At 32.4% G+C, this 26,944-nt stretch overlaps 1 protein-coding gene across 1 annotated transcript; it reads right to left on the bottom strand.

Moving 5' to 3' along the window:
- Positions 1-1,639: 1,639 nt before the first annotated feature.
- Positions 1,640-14,667, bottom strand: LOC144837886 (uncharacterized). The gene is made up of 8 exons (XM_078693199.1): positions 14,642-14,667; positions 13,254-13,572; positions 12,897-13,070; positions 12,368-12,560; positions 12,037-12,248; positions 11,461-11,798; positions 9,321-10,912; positions 1,640-2,703 (listed from the first exon to the last, which is right to left on the bottom strand). The coding sequence occupies exons 2-7, from the start codon at positions 13,564-13,566 to the stop codon at positions 10,694-10,696; spliced, it is 1,449 nt and encodes a 482-aa protein (XP_078549325.1). The 5' UTR covers positions 13,567-13,572; positions 14,642-14,667; the 3' UTR covers positions 1,640-2,703; positions 9,321-10,693.
- Between the last annotated feature and the right edge of the window lie 12,277 nt (positions 14,668-26,944).

Genomic DNA, 26,944 nt, shown 5'->3' with positions numbered 1-26,944 from the left:
CATTTAATGAGAGAAAAAAGTAAGCACATTAACAAAAATCAAATTTGGTTAAAACAAACCAAATAAAAAAATAAGTAAATAGTTATATATGATTTATGATAACTGATTTAAAGTGTACAGTTACCTATCATATAACATAAATCTTTAATTTTCTTAATGAACAAAAAAATCTATTTTTTTTATATATTTAGTTATTAATTAACAATTATTGACAATGGTCTAATTAATTTTAAATATGAAATAAAATGGGACAACTACTAAAAAACTAAAAATGTTTATGTTAAAAAAATTAATAGAATCTGATTTTAATAAAAAATAATTATTAATTAAAAACCTGCTCCCTCCCTTACCTTACAAAAAATGCTTCTGTCAGTCTATCCAGCTAATTATAAACATGGCCTTAAACTACATCTGGAGATCCTTTTCCAACCTAGGATCTTTTTGTGCAAATATTTTGCCACAAAAGGAAGAGAAATGTACACAATGTTTGTTAGTTTTCAAAATCTAAATTGTTTGAGTAATGCAATTTAAAATAGAAAGGTAATATGAAATTATTCTTTTCAAACTGAATGCTTTTAAGAAAAGTTCCGTCTCTTATCTTATGACATTTTTGGAAAAATGATTTCTCGTTAAAATATATTTATATACTAGTATTGGTAATGTACAGGGATTTGCTAGTGTAGTAGGCTAACATTGTATAGATCTGCTGAAGTAAACCATTCAATGAGAGAGAAAAAAGTAAGCCCATTAACAAAAATCAAATTTTATTAAAAGAAACCAAATTAAAACTAGATTTGAACTCGTCACTTTGACGAGTTCGGGTTATCCACGCAAACGCAACATGCACATACTTAACTATATGAACCTCGACAATTAATATGCCATCCTATGACATGAAATAAATATGTTTACAGTGCTGAATTGTACCTATTATGTAGCATACACCACAGTATTTTACAGAATAAACTGTATATGTTATATACAGTGTAGCATAGACAAAATTACGAGACCCATCTTTTAAATCCAATTTTTAACACGATGACGTCATCAAATTGACATATAAAGATAACAATTTTAGAAGATAATTATCTAAAAATTTACATTAAAACAAATTTGAAGAATTTTGGGCACGTAAAAGTGAGATGGGCTCTCGTTTAAACGCAATGAACTTTTACGCAAGAGATGAAAATATGACTTTTTGAATTCAACTGGCCATATGATGACGCCACAACATCTGATTGGCAAAATATTCACATCAATTCGTATCTACAATCCAATAGCTTCCAGAAAACGTTTTAATCATGATTATCACTTTTTATTCTGACGAGCTATAACAGATTGAAATTTACTGTAAAGATGAAAATAAGTGACCCACGTTATTTACGTTTTTAGACATGATGACGTCATAAAAATTAAAATATTTTTAATTCATGCGAAAGATAGTTGATTAACGTAGACAATATTAAAATTTCGGGGGAAATGGAATACGTATAACCTAGAAGCGCTTTGTTGAATTTGATGAGCAATAACGAAAGAGTAAAAAATCCTATATTTTACATTCGTGTGGCCATACGATGACGTCATAACATCCGAGTGGTAAAGGTTCTGCATGAATTCATATCTACAACATATCTATGGGCGGCCATTAGGGCCATAATAGTAAAAAATTAAAACAAAGAACTACGTCAAAAAACAACGAACGTTTTCAAAAATCAACGAACGTTTTCAAAAATCAACTAACAAATATAGAAAACAAAGAACTAAAACATATTCTCATAATAGTCAAGTTAAACACCAAAGAATAAACAAAAAAACAACGGACAATTTGCCAAATCAAATGACAAGTTTTCGCAATAGGACAATTTGTCAATTTAAAGGTCAAGTCGAACAATCGAAGGACAAGCTCAGCAATCAAAGGACGTTTGCAAAAAAATACTAACTAATTTTCGACGTTTGAGGGCAGCATTCACTTTTTACAGAAAAACTCGAGGTACATACACATACAGTTTTTTGTTTTAATATTTGTAATATTATCATATGAATCTCAACAAAATAGCTAAATTGCCTGAACACACTCCACTGGGACATGAATACCACTGATTTTGCATCGTGATATTCTAAAAAAACACTTGATTTTCATGTTCCCACCTAAATATCTCGGCTATTATAAATCGGATTCTTTTGGATAGTAAAGCTCAAAATAAACTGTAGACAATACTGAACATTATGATATATGTTTTAAATTGTAAAGTTACAAAATAAAAGTATGTGTCATTTTACGTTTTAAAACAGACAGTGTGGGGTCAATTCTGTACCTGGCTATTTTCTAAAGCACCAAAGTGTTTTATTTGCAACTTAAGATCACTTGTAGGCTATGTCATCAATCATTTTAAATAGTATCTTAAAAGAAAGATAGATAGATAGATTCCTTACATATTTTTCTTATGAGCAAAAATCTATTTTGAAAAAAATGTAAAACATCCTAAAAAACGCGGCAAAATGCAAATAGGGTTTGCCTGTGTTATCAGCCTTCACTTGAGAGACCGTTGGATTGTAGCGAAGTTTTCCGTATTTTCTTGATATAAATTGTAAGTAGCATTTTAATTTTTATATCATTCTAATGTTTGATATATAAGGAACAATTATTAGGTGTTATTTAGTTCTATATATCGTGTTTTTTATATTCACAATTGCCAAAGATACCTGTTTGAATGGTAGCGAGCTTTATACTCGGATGGGTATGTTTATCTTTCTGTGACCTGTAATGAATAGATTGTAATTATTGCAAAGTCTGGAAATGTTCATACTATACTAGTTTATGTCATTTAATTTCTTTGGTTACATAATATACTCAATAGGCTAATTGTGGAAATTAGTAGTAGTCATAATGGTTGACCCCCCTATTATAATGGACGTTGACAAGACTTGGGTTGCATGAACTTGGTATGAACCTAAGTATATAAATATCTCAATAGGTACATATTAAAAATCACTGTTTGGTTGCAAAATTTGTAAGAGATTCATAATGTTTGTTTTAAAGGCTATTACATTTCTGACTATTTGTTTTACATCAGGTATTTATTAAACATGGCAGAGGACAATACTGTACATGGAATGGTACGGGAGGAAACAGCACGGGAACTAATCAGTGTCTTGCAGAGAATTATGGACAGCGTCCCATCTTCCTCAACTAGAGCTGCTGCTACCACTACAATTAGTAATAGTAGTTACAGTAATACCAGTACTACTACTACCAGCCGTATTTTTGACGCTCGTACAATCGCTAACACTTCCACTACTATCAGTGGCAGTAGTAGTAGGCCGTTTACCATTGGTAGACCTACTACAAGTACACGCAGGTATAATGCCCTATCCTAGTTATATAAATTAGACTACTTAACAAGTTTACCATGGAACATCGTGGGTATTAGCGGCCCTCAAATAAACTCTCCACACTCCTTCCCTTTATTTTTTTTTAATCTAATAAACGTCACGTCACATTCATAATACACACAACACTGTACCATAACACATTTCTATGTAAAATTTGTAGGCCTACTGTATTTTATCACGTCTTGGTATTAATTTATTATTTTTCTCATGTCAAGGGGTGTTATTTTGCTTATACATATTATGTTACCAATTTAAGCACAAAATAAAAATTAAGGCCCACCCACTCGATAAACGTCTCCATCGAATAAAGCCCCCCCCCCCCCCCCCACCCCTAAAAAAACCTGAACAATAAACGTCCGGGGTGTTTATTTGAATACATACCGTTCGACGGTATTATGTAATAGTAGTTTACGCAGTGATATATGTTTTAATCACTTTCCGTTAGCAGAAAAGACGAACATCAACATAATTATGCAATGTATGTTATATATTTTCAGAAATTGATGGTCAAGTCTGATATTAATTCATTCATTCATCGGTGGAAAATTACTTCCATTTTTGTCATTTGCATAGAAAATATACATAGAATTTATGTTTGCTCTGACATAAACAAAAACATTCATTTCTTTTTTTTTTCATTTCAGCATATTACAAGAGCATAGCCGTCTTTTTCGTGTAAGCACAAGTATTTTTATTATGTATACAGTCACAACCTAATTGTATTGCTCATTGATTATAATTTAATTCTATATTTCGTATTTTTGTCGTCATAAATATTAATGTATTATTCATTCGTTAGCTTAATAGGCCTTCCAACAGCGCAACCGGCAAGCCTTTGACCAAAAGTGAGTACAACTTTAATTTTTAAACAAAATACTTTCTTTCTTTAAAAAAGGTTTCAAGTCATTCGCCTGTTATAATAATTGGGATTTTTCTGTTCACCCGGTACCCACTATGGTTTGTTTATGGAGTAATGTGCATTAGTAATTATAAGTCATTCATTATTATTAGAATTATTAATAATTATAAACATATTTACTGCTTTGTGATAAGTCATATGAGTGAGAATTCATGCAGCTAGATATATTTGGTGTAGCATTTTATTTTGAATACACTGTCAACCAATCACAGTTACGTACTAAAGGTTTCTTTTGATGTGGATTATTATTATTCCATTTCCTTTCATATTTCATTTTAGAAAAATGCCGATATTTTTCACGGCTCGTTGTTTGTCTGGCCGACTGCGGTGATTCCACTATCCCATCGCGGGAGGAAAAGGCCATTTTAAGTGCCAATGGAATTGGCGAAAAGAAAATTCAATTTGAGGTAGACGGCTGCGAGGAACATGTCCAATCTCAAATATTCAGGTATATTATTAACATTGTATGAATATTGACGGTGTATAACAATCAAATGTAAAATAAACAAAAAAAAAAAACACATTTTACATTTTATTCACAGTGCATTCAATAAACCACAACTCCTTGACGGCTTCGATTTTCTGTTGCCTGCGAAAGGCAGCAGAACATTGCTGGAGCTAATGCATAACGGGCCATGTACAGCCGAGTACCTAAAGTTGGCCTGCAGCAACCGCGTGTACATGAGGTTTGTTTTTTTATTATTATTATTATTATTCCCGGCTCATATGATAATATAAAAATACATCAAAATATAAAAATACAATAGGCTACTAAATAAAATTAAGACAAAACCAGAGGACAAAAACATATATATGACAATGAATCAAGAATACATAAATAATTAAATACCAACAACATTTTAAACGTAACCAAAATCAAAGTTAAAAAAAGAGAATGCAAGACAGAGCAATAGACGAAATGCCAAAAAGGAGCAAAGACAAACCCTCCGGAGGTTTTTATCCTGAGGGGTCTGTAAAGAAAAAGAAAAAAATTACTAATACAGTATATTAAAAATGTGAGTCGATATATGGACATCTAAAAAATGGAATAAGGGAATAGGCATAATGGTGATTTTATGTTATTCTTTTAAAAATGTCAATGTGCAATTTGAAAGTACATGGCTATTTTAAAGAATTATGTTATTATTATTAAAAAAATGCAATACTAATAGATTATTTTTTTATAAACAGACCAATCCAGACTTCAATTATACTTGAAGACATTGTTTGCCCATCGTCGGGCATTCAATTAAAATGTCGCATATGTGGGATATTATTCGATGCCGGAGAAATTCGCTCTCATGTGGAGTTTTGCCAGGCGAATGTGAGTATTGGATATATTGTTTATATGGCGCATTATTTGTTCCGATTTAACAAAACCCTTTACTATCAATTACGTATGTGGACAATTAATAGAAATGATTGTGTTGGAAAATGACTAGTTATTATGGTATTCGTGGTTTTGGGCGTGTGTGGAAAATGAATATACATGGATGCAGCATACAATATCAGGCTCCTCAATAACGTGTTTTTTTTCTCCTTGCAGACTGTTTCCGACAGTGATGATAATGGATCCCAGTCTGTAAGTAGGCCTATGGCTAATTTAGGCCTATGGATATTGACAATAAACAGAAAATAATGTAATAAATTAAAACAACAGTTCATGTCTTTTAATCGACGCGTGTAAATTATAATAAATAATGGAAATCACAGAAAAACCTTCCAATGTTGTTACAAAATAATTTTATTTATTTCAGATCGACGTTCCAAATACTGAACAGACGGTGAGTCAATGTCAACTTCGGTTTTAGTGTGTTAATGTTCTGTTTATGTTTACCCTAAAATGCAATTTTAAAGAACATCTCAGTCCCTCATCGCCCCTTTCTCCCTATTTCATCCCTTATTTTAACAGTGAAACATTAAGAACAATTGTTGTTGTATAGTCTATTGAAAATATAAATACTCAAAATGTAGCCTAAATTACTTATTTGTTTGCAATTGCTGTACCATGTTTATATGATTTGTAGACAAAGCCATGTTCTATAATGGGTTGTACAGTACTAAAACAGTATTTCTCTGTTCGATCACCTTCGTAAAGTGGCGGTGTTTGGATTTTGTTTCAACGAATATGTCATTTGGTTAGTTGTCGTTTTTTCAATAGGACTCACAAAGTATTGTGTTGGACGATAACGAAGTTTATGATTGGGAACTACCGTTCTTAGAAATTGACAGGTAATGCGTTATTATATCATCGTTCACATTTTGTACAGTTAAGTTACATGGGTATTCTTTAATTAACCAGTATTTCACAAATAAGCCTATACACGCATGGTACTAATGCGTAATTGTGCTGGAAATTGTTGGTGCAAGCAGAGACTGGAGGGGTTTTCCCCATAACATTCCCACTTCAATTATAAGGAACGTAGCACATTTCTGGATATTTGTTATTTGCAATCAGATACTGGTTGACACACTATACTCTGTCAGTGTGCCTAGCCCGGTTCACAGTATCTTCACCATTTGGCGCAAACAATTTTAAATTAAAATATAACACCATCTGTTGTTATAGGGATGTTCCAAAGGCAGACCAACATTTAAACCCCTTGCAAACACATATTCACGAAGCCGTCACAAAAACGCTGAATACAACGTAAGTTATTTCAATTCAAATAACGTTTATGCAAAATATTCTATGATAATAGTGTAAGTATAAACAATAATAGAACACGACTAAATTAGAAGGTAACAAAACTTCCACATTCTTTCATAATACTGTAATAATAATAATAATAACAATTAAGAAAAGTGGATAAAACTGAGAAACTAACATTTAATATTAGCATAGCTTAAAATAATTTAATAAACGACTTGCTGCTAATCACAATTACAATGGAAATACACCTATTTAACTATACCCTTACTATGTTTGTCGATCGAATTAGTACCGAAACTGACAATCCTGTGGAAATTCTAAGAACGTTTCAGAAGAACGTAATGCGTGGTCGCCCACTCGACCTCACAACCGATGCTGAAACTATTGAAGGCGACACATTTCCAATGTTTATCGCACGGTAATTACAATTTTACATGTCTAATTTACATTTACACCCAAATCAGTAGGCCTACCGAAATCTAGTTAGTCTTTCATATTATATTAAAATTACAAATCAAGTACGCATATGTTGTTGCTATAAACCGTTTTTATTTTGTTTTTTATAAACGACAGATAAAAACTACATTCCGACATGGTTCGTTATTTAAGAAAATCATAGTTAAAAACAATTTTTCCCTCTAGGAACACCCTTTTCGCTGACGGAGTTGTCGAACTCATGGCGCCTAACCCTGACTTAACAGTTCCACTGGAAGTTGAGTTTTTGGGCGAAAGAGCTAAAGATTTAGGGGGGCCAAGACAGGAATTTTTGAGAGAAATGTTGCGCGCATGCAAAGAAAGGATGCTAGACGACAATGGTCAACTTATCAGTGACGGCCTTCCGAATAACTATTATTATTGCATGGGGTTAGTAATGGGTAAGTTTGCAGTATTATTGTTATTCTGATATTCATATGATTCACATCCATATTTTGTGTCATCCAGTGAATAGATACCCGGCATGGATAATAACGGTGTATTAAAATGCAACATCGTAACATACATCTGTTCATTGTGTATACTTTGTTATTATTTCGTAGGGCTCTGTCTCTTACAAAATGGCCCTACTCCCTCACTACTTGGAGAACACTTGATGAGTGTAGTAAAGGGCGAATGCCAGGCAAATGTTGTAGAAGCTGAATTTCTGAAAGGACTCAGCTATTTAGGTTTTGTTGAGGTAGGTTCTTCTTAACATTATGTTCAAAACAGTTTATGTGTTGGTGCGCATATTTGCTTATTTATTGTTGTGGTCCATCGCTCCAAACATTTTGCATTCGACATCGTGAGAACATTTTCGTTTATAAAGATTTAGGAATTATGATATATAGGCCTAAGTAATAGCAAAGCGTTAATTATTAGTGTCACCGTCGGAACTCGTCCGATAGGTAATAATTCAATTGAAGGGATAAATAAGTGGGAGTTTACTACCAAAGTTCCTGTTCAAACACTGGACAGACAGCAGAGAAGGCGACTGAATTAATTAATGCAACTATATATTTTAGTATTAAGTTTAGAATTTAGTTTAAAGGTCACTATTATTATTAAAGTGTTATAACGTAAACTAAATCAAACGAAATGAAAGAATAGGCCTACAGTAAGATTAGCAATATTAAACAGATGCCAGGTCGCTGTTGGACGAAGATATAATAACAATAACATGTTTCTTTTGTAGGTGCTGCGCAAACGGCCAAGTATGGTTTATTTGGTACAGCAAGACGAACCAAAACCCCTAACCTTTAGAAAAATTACACACCTACTCAAACCTATGTTTAGCGGTGAGGAGGGGTCAAACACCAGGATGTTGGAAGAAAACGTGTATAAAAACTTCACAGCATATCTCCGCGAAGTTGCCGGTAAATAGAAACATATGCAATTTACAAAAATGCACTGTAACAAATGATTCTTGTTGTATATATGCGGATGTTATATACGTATCTGATAAAATGATTTTTAAAAGTTAACTATAATATACAAAATACAAATGATAGTGTACAAGAGTGGTACATGCAAAATAAATTTTAAAATAACTGAATAAAACTAAGAGCACGTTTGAGCTAGAGCTTTTTATTCAAAGTAAAAGTTTCTATTTCTGTACAACAGTAATATTAACTAACATTTCCAATTATAACAATCGTTTTTTTCCTTATAGCTGGAAGACGAAACGGAATCGATTTGGGCCGTGTGTTGCAGTTCTGCACAGGAGCTGCAAACGAACCATTACTCGGTTTTGGCTATGCCCCCGCTGTCTCTTTTTGCAGAAGAGACGACAGTTGGCTACCTTGTAGCAACACGTGTATAAATAGGATAACTCTGGTCATTGGCCAACCCATGCCAGAAGATATATTCAATTTATTTGACATGGCATTTTTGTGCGACTCCTTTGGGCTTGAGTAAAGTAAAGTCCACATTAAAGGCCAGTTTTTATTAAACAAATCTATGATGAATAAACAGTATCTATATATAAATTTAGGTAAGGGCATAATTCGGTAAATCGCGTGTTACTTCTAGAATGTTTACTCGATGGTGGTATATAAAGTCAGTTCGTACTTTTGGTACCAATTTCAACCACCTGATGTAACCCTGTTTTCTAATTAAATCGAGTTAGATAATTAGTTATTGACAATTAAAACGGATTTAGGTTCAACGATTTGCCCCAAAAAGGGGTGTTTTCCGATTGTGGTATAGCCTACACCGTCTAATGGATGCCTATCGTGAAAAATACTCCCACACAATAATACGAGGATGCTTCGCATTTTCCTATCTCCTCCTACGATAATTGTTTTTAATGGCTGAAAACCGGTTGAAAAGCTCGAGTACAGCATCATAATGTTGAAGACAGGCTGATTTTATTTTAAAAATACTATTTTGATAGATTTAGAAAACTTTTATATAAAATGTATTGATTTCCGATGAAATTTATTGCCCCTTGGGGAACCTATATAGATATACTGTAAATACGTATTAACCATTTTTGGCATCGCAATCGCAATTTTTTTAATGCGAGTGTGGGTACTGTTAGATATATAAACACATGTAAAAATAAACGTATTACTGTGAGTGTGAGTATGCCTTACTGTTGTATATATAAACGCACAATATACAAATAAACTTTATTACTGATAGTTGCTTCTCAATGTTGGTAGTTGTAATTAATTATTGAAAAAATATCACGTTGTAGTGGTGTATCGTTACATGTACTATGACATTTCAATCGACTATGAACAGTTTTAACAAAGTATTAAATCGCAAATGTGTTACTGTATCAAGTGGTATATTATTTACAGGCCTATAAAACATGAAAAAAATATTTCATTACTGAGTAGATAAAAGAATATATTTAAAAATTATTCTTCTTTGTACCCATATCCTCTTCCCCATCCTTCAACACTAATGTTACACACGTTTCGTTTTCATGTTTGATACAGTAACACATTTGCGATTTAATGCTTTGTTAAAACTGTCCCAGGGTGCTAATTTTAGTTGACTACTTAAATCATCGTGTCTATTCGTTTCTGTAAACTCCTGCGGTACGCACATTTGAAAAAAAAAAATATATTTTTTTAATGCTGAAATTAATGTGATTTGAGAACCATCTGTGGCCATGATCCAGATGGTACGTGAGCGAAGCGAGCACATCATCTTGTTTACATTATGTATTTAAATAATTGGGTCAATGATTTCATACAAGCGTAGGTCCATTCTAATTGAAATGTTATGAGTAACATTCGCTGTTAGTATTGAATAAAATTCGTAAGAATATTTAACCCCTTCAAATAAGCCCTGTCATCCCATATATCAATAGCATAATCATCAGAGAACACCTCCTGAGTAAAATATTCCATTTGATCATCGGTCAGTGTACATATTATATCGGGAACAACAACATTTGTATTATGCTCATCTTCTTGAAATGGACCATTGTGGTCAATACCATAGTCTTGCGCTCTTTCCTGTAATATAGACATACAGTAACACATTTGTTATTAATGTATGCTTACTTCTGTTTTATTGGATTCACCAAACACTATCATAAAATACTATTAGGTGCAGTAATAAATATACCGTAGTATCATATGAAAGTATCATAATATCATCATTATAAATCTTAGTTAAGAAACAGGATGTGTTTGTTAAGCATTCCACTCTTGAAATCATAATTACTAAACATGTTGAAATTGTATATTTTTTTGCTATACATAATAAAGCTTTTTTTTCTACAAACATGAAAATGATTACATAATTTACTCCATAAAGTATTTTTATAAAGCAAAATAAGTAATTAATTAGTCCATGGGAGAACTCAGAACAGAAAAGACCCGATTCAATTGTTTAATAACTGTAGCGGTAACTAACTAACAGCATAATACAATTTGTCACAATATAATTTTTAGTAAATTAAGTTCTGGACAGAATGCTGTGGAGCATGCCTGCGCCTATATTCCGCCAATTATAAAAGCATGTGTTCTAAATATACTTTTAATAGCCGCTATTACCATACCTCATTCATTTGTTCAAAATATTCATTACTGATTAAACTTCCTCTTCTGACGTGCAGTCCCATAACAAATAATTGCAACGGTGTTTTATTTGATGCGGTCCTAATCTTGTGGTTGTTCCACATTTCGACAAACGAAGTAACCAAATGGTTTATCCGTGGTAAATAAACTGCATGCAAACAAAATATATGTACTTCATTTTCTATATCGAGTATCCCTCGCGACTCGAACCCTTTAAAAAGGTTATAAAAGCTTCTTATTATTTGCTCTCCAAGATCCCGCCACAGCCGTTCTATTCTCGAATTGTGGACGCTGCGTCCCGTAATGAAGGAGCCTCTTCCTGAATGAAAGAATAGATCAATAAATAATTTACTATGACAACATACACAATTAAAAACTTACCGTATTAATTCAAGATTGTACAAATGAATACGCAACTTATCTGATTCCATCTGTTGTACATAAACAACACTTTTTTTTAAATAAAAGAAATTCAGCGCATACGTTGAATCTTTAATTAACTGCTTTAGGTACTTTAATACAGTCTCAGAAATGAACATTATCTAGAAATAACTTACCAGGACCTCTGAGTGGATGTTCAAGCATGAATCGGGCAACTCCCACATTCTCTCCGCCACAGTCTGACCGCACTCTCGATGGTAGTCCCCAATTGACAACAGCTTCTTCAAATAGTTGTTGAACTGTTTCAGCCCTGTTGTTTGAACTGCATTTTAAATATACAATTACACGGCTAAATCCATCTATCCCACCATGAACCACAAATCTCCACCTATAAAATTATTATTTTTTTTATTTTTTTAAATTAATTACTGTATAGTACTGTGAATCTGTACTGAATACATACGCAATAAAATATTTATTGTAAATTTAATGCATAACATTCTTTACCTGATAAGCTTATGATGGCCATCAATATGCCAAATAGACAGAGGAGAAGGCACCGAGTAATGCCTTCTCCGTATAGATGTTATCTGTCTCAGTGCCTGTCGTCCCGGTTCTAATCGCAGTAAGGCGTTCCGGATACGATATCTCTGCACCCTTATCCCACGTGACACCATATAACCATCAACTGTCTTGTATCCTAAATATTGTTCAAATATTTTTAAAACATTATATCTGTTCACAATCATTACAATTTTGAGGTACAAAAAAAAAACAATCTGCTTACCGAATTTCCACTTTTTTCCCCATCTTGTATTTTCTACCTTTCAAAATAGAATGGGGTGGGGAGCCTGCTTGATCCCCTTGATCTGACTATGTTATTAACACATACATCATGCATGATGCAAATGGGAAACACTACCCAAAATGATTGTGTGTGGCAGCTAACTTTGCACTTAATTTGTAGGACTTTTTTCCGGAAATTTGGTTGTACTTAATTTTTATGTCATAGGCATACGTCGTACGTGATAGTTACCTGCATTAGGCATATTGGTAAGGAGAAACCGCACTTGTACATCCAACTCATCATCCGGCATTTCACTGTACAGCCTCCTCTTGGACAAGTTGAATGCCTTTAGTCTCCTTTTAATTGTTCTCTCACTGACGCAAAAACATTTGGCCATTTCTTTGCAAGAACTGCCCATTTCACCTGCGAACAAACGCAAAAACTTGATGTTAAGATACAGTATACGAACGAAAATATTTTAAAGTTGTTTCAGATAGGTTTACCCATTCTTGTGTAGAAAAAAGAACAACAAATTATTTTCTATCCACAAATCAAGCAAAACAATTGTGGAGAAGACTTTAAACATTATATTAATCAAACATTCACCTATGAAGAACCGTAGTTGTTCCTCTGTAATATTGTATCGCGGCCGACCAACCCCGCTATTTGTTACTTCAGGTGGTGAAACAGATGTGTAGTCAAATGCAGGGACATTTAGCTCTGTATCCATGATACTCTGAGCTTTCACCAAACAATCAAATACAGTATGTGGTATGTGGTCTCGAAATTGTATGGCATCACGGCACAAACTTTCCAACCTATATTGGACATTTCCTGACGTTGTTTCACTATTTCGTAATCCATCTATAAGTCTTTGCACCCTGTTTTTAATATTTGTAAATACTGCTTCTGTTTCCATTCTCCACTGGAAAGAAAAGCAATATGATTACCACTGTGTGACCCGAAAATTATAAAAAACCTTTATAATAATAAAGTTTATTTTTAAACCTATTTTGGCAACCATTAACTACCAAAAAACGAGCATACCTTTCCAGGTTTCATGTTTTCCGTTTTTATCGTTTTAATTGTTAACAAGTCAAAAGAGGCTAGTGAGTGGACTTTCCTTTTTTTGAAGGCATCGTAACATGAAACATGCAATGTTTCATTCTAGTGCAATTATAGGCCTAGCATTATATTGTGTTTTAAATATCTTTGGAAGGATTATATAACTATATTCGAATAGACGCCACTAGGAAGTCTGCCAAACAGGAGGGTTTTTAAGGGGAGTTTATTTGAGAGGCGTTTATTATTTTTTGATGTAAAATGGTGACATAATTATATATATATACTAAAAATAACACCCCTTGATATGAAAAATACAAAATAATTAATGTCAAGACGTGGTAGGAGGCCTATTGTGTATTATGAATGTAGCGAGGCGTATTGTTCCAGCAAAAAAATGAACACACCGAGCGGGGGTGTTTAATTCAAACGATGTTCCATGGCCCATGGGAGTTTTATCTGTATATTTCAAGCGGGGCGTTTATTCGAATATAAATATTTATACCTTGGAGTCATTATTTTATAAATATAATGAGGGTCATTCTATGGTTTACCTCAAGTAAATTTGACCTAGGCCTATAAGTTTTTGTTCAGTCATAATACTAATATGCTACATTACATGAAAAGCTAGGCCTCTCGGCCTAGCCCTAATGATGGCTAGAGCCTAGCTAGGCTAGCCTCCTAAAATAGGCCTAACTAGAATAGCCTAGATAGGCTAGCTAGGCTAGGCCGCTAGCTAGGCCTAACTAAAATAAAATAGTCGTCCACTCTTTCATATTAATTAGGCCATATTTAATATGCAACACTTGCCTCCTTACATGTACACTCCATAAATGTTTATAAAAATATTTCTATTGCCTACATTACTTTGATAATATAATAGACCTACTAATCATAATAAATACTAAATAGGCTGCAAACAATGTGCCTACCACCACACTGCATGCTGCTTGTAATCTACACGAGATCGATTGTGAATGCTGCCCTCAAACGTCGAAAATTAGTTAGTATTTTTTTGCAAACGTCCTTTGATTGCTGAGCTTGTCCTTCGATTGTTCGACTTGACCTTTAAATTGACAAATTGTCCTATTGCGAAAACTTGTCATTTGATTTGGCAAATTGTCCGTTGTTTTTTTGTTTATTCTTTGGTGTTTAACTTGACTATTATGAGAATATGTTTTAGTTCTTTGTTTTCTATATTTGTTAGTTGATTTTTGAAAACGTTCGTTGTTTTTTGAGTTTGTTCGTTGATTTTTGAAAACGTTCGTTGATTTTTGAAAACGTTCGTTGTTTTTTGACGTAGTTCTTTGTTTTAATTTTTTACTATTATGGCCCTAATGGCCGCCCATACATATCTGCTTACATATTAAATTAAAAAAATTGGGGGTCGTGGATGATCCTGAGGAGCTATTATAGATTAAAAATAGGCTTAATTTTGACAATTTGTTGTCACTTTTGCAACTAAAACGCGCGCAAATGGTCTAAATCAACGTGTTCGTATGACGTCATTTTAATTTGAAATGATGTAAATCTTTTTTAAAATGACTAAGAAAGGCTGTAAAATCATAATTCAAGAAAAAAACACATGATTTTCATGCTCCGTGCGCACCTTACGCGTAATTTTTTTCGCGCGCGTGGGAATTTTTGACATGTTTAAAATGTCATGATCAGCGTAGAAAGTTGATTAGAAATTAATTTTGCGCATTTTTATATTTTAAATGCGCGTGCGCGCGTAACTTCTTGTGAAACATGTCATTTTTAATCCATAGAAAGTTTGCCCTTGATATGACTTAAATTTTCACCAAGTGTCAATACAAAATGACTTTTGGTTTATAATCTATGACCAAACATTGAAATTCATAAAATCGCGCGTAACTTACGCTACGCGATTCTAACGTCTTATAACGAAGTTTCCTGCACATCTACAGCTACAGATCAATCTTATGACAAAGTTATACAATCTTATGTTGACAAGGGTGAGAGATATGCGTGCAACAAAATTCCGGGAAAGAAAGAAGAACAAAGATGATGAAAAACTAGATTTGAACTCGTCACTTTGACAAATTCGGGTTATCCGCCACGCCATACGTTAGAATATTGCGCACAGAAAAACTATTATGCCATTGAAAAAATGTTAGTGCGCTCTCTATTTTGTGTCACGTCTAAGTAATACAGTATATACTATATACTGTATACGTACTACATACAGTGCAGAATAGGTGAAAATAAGTGACCAAAGTTATTGACGCTTTTGCCCATGATGACGTCTTAAAAATCTTAAAAATGATAAATCATGCTAAAGATAATTGATTGACCTAGACAATATAAAAAATGGGGGGAAATGGAATACGTATAAGTGGAGATGCGCTCTATTAAATGTGATGAGCTATGACAAAAGAGACAAAAATCCAATATTTTATATTCGAGTGGCCATACGATGACGTCACAATGTCCGGTTACCCATTGATTCATGATCCGATATCTACAACTCATTAACTTCCAGAATATGTAAAAAAAATAAAAGTTCATCATGTAGTTTAGAATCTATGACTGTTTAAAAAAAGGCATAATTTTGACGAATTTTTAAACTTTTTCATCAAAAACGCGCGCAAATTATCCAATTCGACGTGCTCGTATGACGTGATTTTAAGTCGAAATTGTTTAGAAAGTTGGTAAAATTACTAGAAAAGGCTGGAAAAACATAAATCACGCAAAAAAATATATTTTTAGTGTTACGTGCGCACAACGCACGTAAAAATGCGGGCGCGCGTGGGAATTTTTTACATGCTCAAAATGTCATGATCAGCGTAGAAAGTTGATTAGAAATTAATTTTGCGCATTTTGAAATTTTAAATGCGCGTGCGCGCGTAACTTTTTGTGAAACATGCCATTTTTAATCCATAGAAAGTTTGCCCTTGATATGACTTAAATTTTCACAAAGTGTCAATACAAAATTACTTTTGGTTTATAATCTATGATCAATCATTGAAATTCATAAAATCGCGCGTAACTTACGCTGCGCGACTCTAACGTCAAATAACGAAATTTCTTGCACATCTACAGCTACAGGTCACTCTTATGACAAAGTTATACAATCTTATGTTGACCAGAATTAGAGATACGCTGCCAACAAAATTCCGGGAAAGAAAGAAGAATAACATAGAAGAAACTAGATTTGAACTCGTCACTACGGACGAGTTAGGTTATCCGCAGCGCAAAAGCCACGTGCACGTCATACGTTAGAATATTGCGCGCAGAAAAACGATTATGCCATTGTAAAAATGTTAGTGCGCTCTCTATTTTGCGTCACGTCAAAGTATATACGGTATACACTATATTCTGTATACGTACTACATACAGTGCAGAATAGGTGAAAATAAGGGACCCAAGTTATTGACGCTTTTGGACATGATGACGTCATCACAATTTAAAAAATGGTAGATTATGCGAAAGATAATTGATTGGCCTAGACAATATAACAAAATGGGGGGAAATGGAATACGGATAAGTGGAGATGCGCTCTATTAAATGTGATGAGCTATGCGAAAGAGACAAAAATCCTATATTTTATATTCGAGTGGCCATACGATGACGTCACAATGTCTGGTTAGCCATATCGATGCATGATTCGATATCTACAACTCATCAACTTCCAGAATATGCAATTTTAAAAAAGTTCACCACGTAGTTTACAATCTATGACTGTTTTAAAAAAGGCAAAATTTTGACAAATTTTTTAACTTTTTCATTAAAAACGCGCGCAAATTGTTTAATTCTACGTGCTCGTATGACGTGATTTTAAGTCGAAATTGATTGAAAATTGGTAAATTTACTAGAAAAGGCTGAAAAAACAAAAATCAAGCAAAAAAAAGATGTTTTTGCGCTACGTGCGCACGTGCGCGTAAAAATATTGCGCACGCGTGGGAATTTTTGAAATGCTCAAAATGACCTGAAACGCGTAGAAAGTTGATTAGAAATTGATTTTACGCATTCTGAAATTTTAAACGCGCGTGCGCGCGTAACTTTCTATGAAACATGCCATTTTTAATCCATAGAAAGTTTGCACTTGATATGACTTAAATGTTCACCAAGTGTCATTACAAAATGACTTTTGGTTTTTAGTCTATGTTAAATACGCAAAATTCATAAAATCGCGCGTAGCTTACGCTGCGCGACTCTAAAGTAAAAAAACGAACTGTCCTGCACTTCTACAGATAGAGGTAAATCTTCTGACAAAGTTATACGATGTAATTTTGATCAGAATTTGAGATACACGTGACACAAAATTCTGGGAAAGAAAGAAGAATAACATAGAAAAACTAGATTTGAACTCGTCACTTTGACGAGTTCGGGTTATCCGCGCAAACGCAACATGCACATACTTTAAACTATATGAACTTCGACAATTATTATGCCATCCTATGACATGAATTAAGAATGTTTACAGTGCTGAATTGTACCTATTTTGTAGCATACAGCATATTACAGTGTTTACAGAATACACTGTATGTTATATACAGAGTAGCATAGACGAAATTACGAGACCCATCTTTTAAATCCAATTATTAACATGGTGACGTCATCAAATTGGCATATAAAGATAACAATTTTAGAAGATAATTATCTAAATAATTACATTAAAACAAATTTGAAGAATTTTGGGCACGTAAAAGTGAGATGCGCTCTATTTAATGTGATGAGCAATAACGAAAGAGTAAAAAATCCTATATTTTACATTCGTGTGGCCATACGATGACGTCATAACATCCGAGGGGTAAAGATTCTGCATGAATTCATATCTACAACATATCTGCTTACATATTAAATTAAAAAAATGGGGGTCATAGATGATCCTGAGGAGCTATAATAGATTAAAAATAGGCATAATTTTGACAATATTTTGTCACTTTTGCAACTAAAACGCGCGCAAATGGTCTAAATCAACCTGTTCGTATGACGTCATTTTAATTTGAAATGATGTCAATCTTTTTTAAAATGACTAGGAAAGACTGTAAAATTATAATTCAAGAGAAAAACACATGATTTTCATGCTCCGTGCGAACCTTACGCGTAATTTTTTTCGCGCGCGTGGGAATTTTTGACATGCTTAAAATGTCATGATCAGCGTAGAAAGTTGATTAGAAATTTATTTTGCGCATTTTGAAATTTTAAATGCGCGTGCGCGCGTAACTTTATGTGAAACGTGCCATTTTTAATCCATAGAAAGTTTGCCCTTGATATGACTTAAGTTTTCACTAAGTTTCATGAAAGAATATTTGTTGGTTCTACAGTTATGATCAATTATAGAAAATCATAAAATCGCGCGTAACTTACGCAACGCGGCTCTGACATCGTCCAAAAGCTTGGCTGCACATCTACACTTCAATGTCAATCTTTTTACCAAGTTATACAAATTTATGTTCACAAGCAATAGAGATATGCTGGCCACAAAAATCCGGGAAAGAAAGAAGAATAACAAAGAAGATGATGAAGAAAAAGATATTTACAATCACATGGGTTATCCTGCAACTAAGTTGCGGATAACCAAAAAAAAAAGATCGTGACAATAACAAGGGGTTATCCGCCAAGTGCGGATAACCAATAATAACTAAACAGTTATATATGATTTATGATAACTGATTTCAAGTATACAGTTATCCATCAAATAACATTTATCTTTTTTCTTAATGAACAAAAACAATCTACTTGTAATTTTTTATATTCAGGTGAATCAGTATAATTTTGTTTAAATACTTTTTACCATAAAATAAATAAATATTGCTCATATGTAGCTGTAAAGATAACAACAATTGAAAATGGTCTAAGTAATTATAAATACGAAATAAAATGAGACAACTACAGTATGTTGACAAATAATAAAATAGCAAACAAAAATGTTTGTGTTATTGTTAACAAAATTAATAGAATCTGATTTTAATAAAAAAGAATTATTAATTGTTAATAACCTGCTCCCTCCCTTACCTTCCAAAAAAAAAATACTTCTGTCAGTATATCCAGGTAATTACAGTTTGAATATGACCTTAAAGAGATCCTTTTCCAGCATTTTTTTTTTTGCAAACATTTTGCCACAAATGGAAGAGAAATGTAAATAATGTTTAGTTTATAGTGGTTTCCCTCCCTTACCTTACTAAAAAATGCTTCTGTAATCGTAATAGGCTAACAATCTCTAGATCTGATTCATGGTAAGATATTCTATTTGTTCTCATTTATCAATCATGTCAATTAGGATTATTGACTACATTATTTAGCAGTAATTCTTGCTATGGTTTGGGTTGACAAAAAAAAACTCAATTTCACATAATGTCTGTTGTCGGTATTATACACCAGCAACATTGCAAAAGAAGGTAATGTACAGGGATTTGCTAGTGTAATAGGCTAACATTCTATAGATATGCTGTGGTAAACCATTCTATTTTGTTCTACTCATTTATTAATAATGATAATTATGATTATTTACCACTTTATTTAGCATTAATTGTTGTTGTTTGTATTGTCAAAAAAAACCCAATTTCACATAATGTCTGTTGTCAGTATTTATATAACATGATTTTGATTCTTTTCCAGGATGGTGACACCCCATTACATGTACATCTGAGAAGTCTATACCCTACCTCAGAAATATTGACGTGTCTCATTCAGCATGGGGCTCCAGTAGCATTGCAAAATAAGGTAATGTACAGGGATTTGCTAGTGTAGTAGGCTAGCATTGTATAGATCTGCTGAAGTAAACCATTCAATGAGAGAGAAAAAAGTAAGCCCATTAACAAAAATCAAATTTTATTAAAAGAAACCAAATTAAAATAATAACTAAACAGTTATTTATGATAACTGATTTAAAGTATACAGTTATCCATCAAATAACATTTATCTTTTTTCTTAATGAACAAAAACAATCTACTTGTAATTTTTTATATTCAGGTGAATCAGTATAATTTTGTTTAAATACTTTTTACCATAAAATAAATAAATATTGCTCATATGTAGCTGTAAAGATAACAACAATTGAAAATGGTCTAAGTAATTATAAATACGAAATAAAATGAGACAACTACAGTATGTTGACAAATAATAAAATAGCAAACAAAAATGTTTGTGTTATTGTTAACAAAATTAATAGAATCTGATTTTAATAAAAAAGAATTATTAATTGTTAATAACCTGCTCCCTCCCTTACCTTCCAAAAAAAAAATACTTCTGTCAGTATATCCAGGTAATTACAGTTTGAATATGACCTTAAAGAGATCCTTTTCCAGCATTTTTTTTTTTGCAAACATTTTGCCACAAATGGAAGAGAAATGTAAATAATGTTTAGTTTATAGTGGTTTCCCTCCCTTACCTTACTAAAAAATGCTTCTGTAATCGTAATAGGCTAACAATCTCTAGATCTGATTCATGGTAAGATATTCTATTTTGTTCTCATTTATCAATCATGTCAATTAGGATTATTGACTACATTATTTAGCAGTAATTCTTGCTATGGTTTGGGTTGACAAAAAAAAACTCAATTTCACATAATGTCTGTTGTCGGTATTATACACCAGCAACATTGCAAAAGAAGGTAATGTACAGGGATTTGCTAGTGTAATAGGCTAACATTCTATAGATATGCTGTGGTAAACCATTCTATTTTGTTCTACTCATTTATTAATAATGATAATTATGATTATTTACCACTTTATTTAGCATTAATTGTTGTTGTTTGTATTGTCAAAAAAAAACCAATTTCACATAATGTCTGTTGTCAGTATTTATATAACATGATTTTGATTCTTTTCCAGGATGGTGACACCCCATTACATGTACATGTGAGAAGTCTATACCCTACCTCAGAAATATTGACGTGTCTCATTCAGCATGGGGCTCCAGTAGCATTGCAAAATAAGGTAATGTACAGGGATTTGCTAGTGTAGTAGGCTAACATTGTATAGATCTGCTGAAGTAAACCATTCAATGAGAGAGAAAAAAGTAAGCCCATTAACAAAAATCAAATTTTATTAAAAGAAACCAAATTAAAATAATAACTAAACAGTTATATATGATTTATGATAACTGATTTAAAGTATACAGTTATCCATCAAATAACATTTATCTTTTTTCTTAATGAACAAAAACAATCTACTTGTAATTTTTTATATTCAGGTGAATCAGTATAATTTTGTTTAAATACTTTTTACCATAAAATAAATAAATATTGCTCATATGTAGCTGTAAAGATAACAACAATTGAAAATGGTCTAATTAATTGTAAATATGAAATAAAATGAGACAACTACAGTATGTTGACAAATAATAAAATAGCAAACAAAAATGTTTGTGTTATTGTTAACAAAATTAATAGAATCTGATTTTAATAAAAAAGAATTATTAATTGTTAATAACCTGCTCCCTCCCTTACCTTCCAAAAAAAAATACTTCTGTCAGTATATCCAGGTAATTACAGTTTGAATATGACCTTAAAGAGATCCTTTTCCAGCATTTTTTTTTTTGCAAACATTTTGCCACAAATGGAAGAGAAATGTAAATAATGTTTAGTTTATAGTGGTTTCCCTCCCTTACCTTACTAAAAAATGCTTCTGTAATCGTAATAGGCTAACAATCTCTAGATCTGATTCATGGTAAGATATTCTATTTTGTTCTCATTTATCAATCATGTCAATTAGGATTATTGACTACATTATTTAGCAGTAATTCTTGCTATGGTTTGGGTTGACAAAAAAAAACTCAATTTCACATAATGTCTGTTGTCGGTATTATACACCAGCAACATTGCAAAAGAAGGTAATGTACAGGGATTTGCTAGTGTAATAGGCTAACATTCTATAGATATGCTGTGGTAAACCATTCTATTTTGTTCTACTCATTTATTAATAATGATAATTATGATTATTTACCACTTTATTTAGCATTAATTGTTGTTGTTTGTATTGTCAAAAAAAACCCAATTTCACATAATGTCTGTTGTCAGTATTTATATAACATGATTTTGATTCTTTTCCAGGATGGTGACACCCCATTACATGTACATCTGAGAAGACTATGCCCTACCTCAGAAATATTGACGTGTCTCATTCAGCATGGGGCACCAGTAGCATTGCAAAATAAGGTAAATGTACAGGGATTTGCTAGTGTAGTAGGCTAACATTGTATAGATCTCCTGAAGTAAACAATTCAATGAGAGAAAAAAGTAAGCCCATTAACAAAAATCTAATTTTATTAAATGAAACCAAATTAAAATAATAACTAAACAGTTATATATAATTTATGATAACTGATTTAAAGTATACAGTTATCCATCAAATAATATTTATCTTTTTTCTTAATGAACAAAAACAATCTACTTGTAATTTTTTATATTCAGGTGAATCAGTATAATTTTGTTTAAATACTTTTTGCCATAAAATAAATATATATTGCGCATATGTAGCTGTAAAGATAACAATGATTGACAATGGTCTAATTAATTGTAAAGATTAAATAAAATGGGACAACTACATTGATTAACTAGATTTGAACTCGTCACTTTGACGAGTTCGGGTTATCCGCGCAAACGCAACATGCACATACTCTAAACTATAATTATGAACTTCAACAATTATTATGCCATCCTATGACATGAATTAAGTATGTTTAAAGTGCTGAATTGTACCTATTTTGTAGCATACAGCATATCACAGTATTTACAGAATACACTGTATATGTTATATACAGTGTAGCATAGACGAAATTACGAGACCCATCTTTTAAATCCAATTATTAACACGATGACGTCATCAAATTGACATATAAAGATAACAATTTTACAAGATAATTATCTAAATAATTACATTAAAACAAATTTGAAGAATTTTGGGCACGTAAAAGTGAGATGCGCTCTCGTTTAAACGCAATGAACTTTTATGCAAGAGATGAAAATATGACTTTTTGAATTCAACTGGCCATATGATGACGTCACAACATCTGATTGGCAAAATATTCACATCAATTCGTATCTACAATCCAATAGCTTCCAGAAAACATTTTAATCATGATTATCACTTTTTATTCTGACGAGCTATAACAGATTGAAATTTACTGTAAAGATGAAAATAAGTGACCCACGTTATTTACGTTTTTAGACATGATGACGTTATAACAATTAAAATATTTTTAATTCATGCGAAAGATAGTTGATTGACATAGACAATATTAAAATTTCGGGGGAAATGGAATACGTATAAGCGAGATGCGCTTTGTTGAATGTGATGAGCAATAACGAAAGAGTAAAAAATCCTATATTTTACATTCGTGTGGCCATACGATGACGTCATAACATCCGAGTGGTAAAGGTTCTGCATGAATTCATATCTACAACATATCTGCTTACATATTAAATTAAAAAAATTGGGGGTCGTGGATGATCCTGAGGAGCTATAATAGATTAAAAATAGGCTTAATTTTGACAATATGTTGTCACTTTTGCAACTAAAACGCGCGCAAATGGTCTAAATCAACGTGTTCGTATGACGTCATTTTAATTTGAAATGATGTAAATCTTTTTTAAAATGACTAAGAAAGGCTGTAAAATCATAATTCAAGAAAAAAACACATGATTTTCATGCTCCGTGCGCACCTTACGCGTAAATTTTTTCACGCGTGTGGGAATTTTTGACATGCTCAAAATGTCATGATCAGCGTAGAAAATTGATTAGAAATTATTTTTGCGCATTTTGAAATTTTAAATGCGCGTGCGCGCGTAACTTCTTGTGAAACATGCCATTTTTAATCCATAGAAAGTTTACCCTTGACATGACTTAAATTTTCACTAAGTGTCAATACAAAATGACTTTTGGTTTATAATCTATGATCAATCATTAAAATTCATAAAATCGCACGTAACTTACGCTGCGCGACTCTAACGTCATATAACGAAATTTCTTGCACATCTACAGCTACAGGTCAATCTTATGACCAAGTTATGCAATCTTATGTTGACCATAATTAGAGATACGCTGCGAACAAAATTCCGGGAAAGAAAGAAGAATAACAAAGATGATGAAGATGAAAAAAAAAGATATTTACAATCACAAGGGTTATCCGCAACTAAGTTGCGGATAACCAACTAGATTTGAACTCGTCACTTTGACGAGTTCGGGTTATCCGCGCAAACGCAACATGCACATACGTTTAAAATATATGAACGCCGACAATTATTATGCCATCCTATGACATGAATTAAATATGTTTACAGTGCTGAATTGTACCTATTTTGTAGCATACAGCATATTACAGTATTTACAGAATACTGTACACTGTATTATGTTATATACAGTGTAGCATAGACGAAATTAAGAGACCCATCTTTTAAATCCAATTATTAACATGATGACGTCATCAAATTGACATATAAAGATAACTATTTTAGAAGACAATTATCTAAATAATTACATTAATACAAATATGAAGAATTTTGAGCACGTAAAAGTGAGATGCGCTCTAGTTTAAACGCAATGAACTTTTACGCAAGAGATGAAAATATGACTTTTTGAATTCAATTGGCCATATGATGACGTCACAACATCTGATTGGCAAAATATTCACAAAACAATCCAATAGCTTCCAGAAAACGTTTTAATCATGATTATCACTTTTTATTCTAACAAGCTATAACAGATTGAAATTTACTGTAAAGATAAAAATAGGGGACCCACGTTATTTACTTTTTTATACATGATGACGTCATAAAAATTAAAATATTTTTAACTCATGCGAAAGATAGTTGATTGACCTAGAGAGTATTAAAATATCTGTGGAAATGGAATACGTATAAGCGAGATGCGCTCTATTTAATGTGATGAGCAATAACGAAAGAGTAAAAAATCCTATATTTTACATTCGTGTGGCCATACGATGACGTCATAACATCCGAGGGGTAAAGATTCTGCATGAATTCATATCTACAACATATCTGCTTACATATTAAATTTAAAAAATTGGGGGTCATGGATGATCCTGAGGAGCTATAATAGATTAAAAATAGGCATAATTTTGACAATATGTTGTCACTTTTGCAACTAAAACGCGCGCAAAGGGTCTAAATCAACGTGTTCGTATGACGTCATTTTAATTTGAAATGATGTCAATCTTTTTTAAAATAACTAGGAAAGACTGTAAAATCTTAATTCAAGAGAAAAACACATGATTTTCATGCTCCGTGCGCACCTTGCGCGTAATTTTTTTCGCGCGCGTGGGAATTTTTGACATGCTCAAAATGTCATGATCAGCGTAGAAAGTTGATTAGAAATTAATTTTGCGCATTTTGAAATTTTAAATGCGCGTGTGCGCGTAACTTCTTGTGAAACATGCTATTTTTAATCCATAGAAAGTTTTCCCATGATATGACTTAAATTTTCACCAAGTGTCAATACAAAATTAATTTTGGTTTATAATCTATGATCAATCATTGAAATTCATAAAATCGCGCGTTACTTACGCTGCGCGACTCTAACGTCATATAACAAAGTTTCCTGCACATCTACAGCTACAGGTCAATCTTATGACAAAGTTATACAAAGTTATGTCTACAAAAATTTGAGATATAGCTGCAACAAAAATCTGGGAAAGAAAGAAGAATAAAGATGAAACTAGATTTGAACTCGTCACTTTGACGAGTTCGGGTTATCCGCGCAAACGCAACATGCACATACTTAACTATATGAACCTCGAAAATTATTATGCCATTCTATGACATAAAATAAATATGTTTACAGTGCTTAATTGTACCTATTATGTAGCACTAGCATACACCATATTACAGTATTTTACAGAATAAACTGTATATGTTATATACAGTGTAGCATAGACAAAATTACGAGACTCATCTTTTAAATCCAATTATTAACACGATGACATCATCAAATTGACAAATAAAGATAACAATTTTAGAAGATAATTATCTAAATAATTACATTAAAACAAATTTGAAGAATTTTAGGCACGTAAAAGTGAGATGCGCTCTCGTTTAAACGCAGTGAACTTTTATGCAAGAGATGAAAATATGACTTTTTGAATTCAACTGGCCATATGATGACGTCACAACATCTGATTGGCAAAATATTCACATCAATTCGTATCTACAATCCAATAGCTTCCAGAAAACATTTAAATCATGATTATCACTTTTTATTCTGACGAGCTATAACAGATTGAAATTTACTGTAAAGATGAAAATAAGTGAC

Source organism: Antedon bifida, chromosome 3, assembly GCF_963402885.1.
Source record: "Antedon bifida chromosome 3, ecAntBifi1.1, whole genome shotgun sequence".
Lineage (NCBI taxonomy): Eukaryota > Metazoa > Echinodermata > Crinoidea > Comatulida > Antedonidae > Antedon > Antedon bifida.
This window is presented reverse-complemented; position numbering and strand designations above follow the sequence as displayed.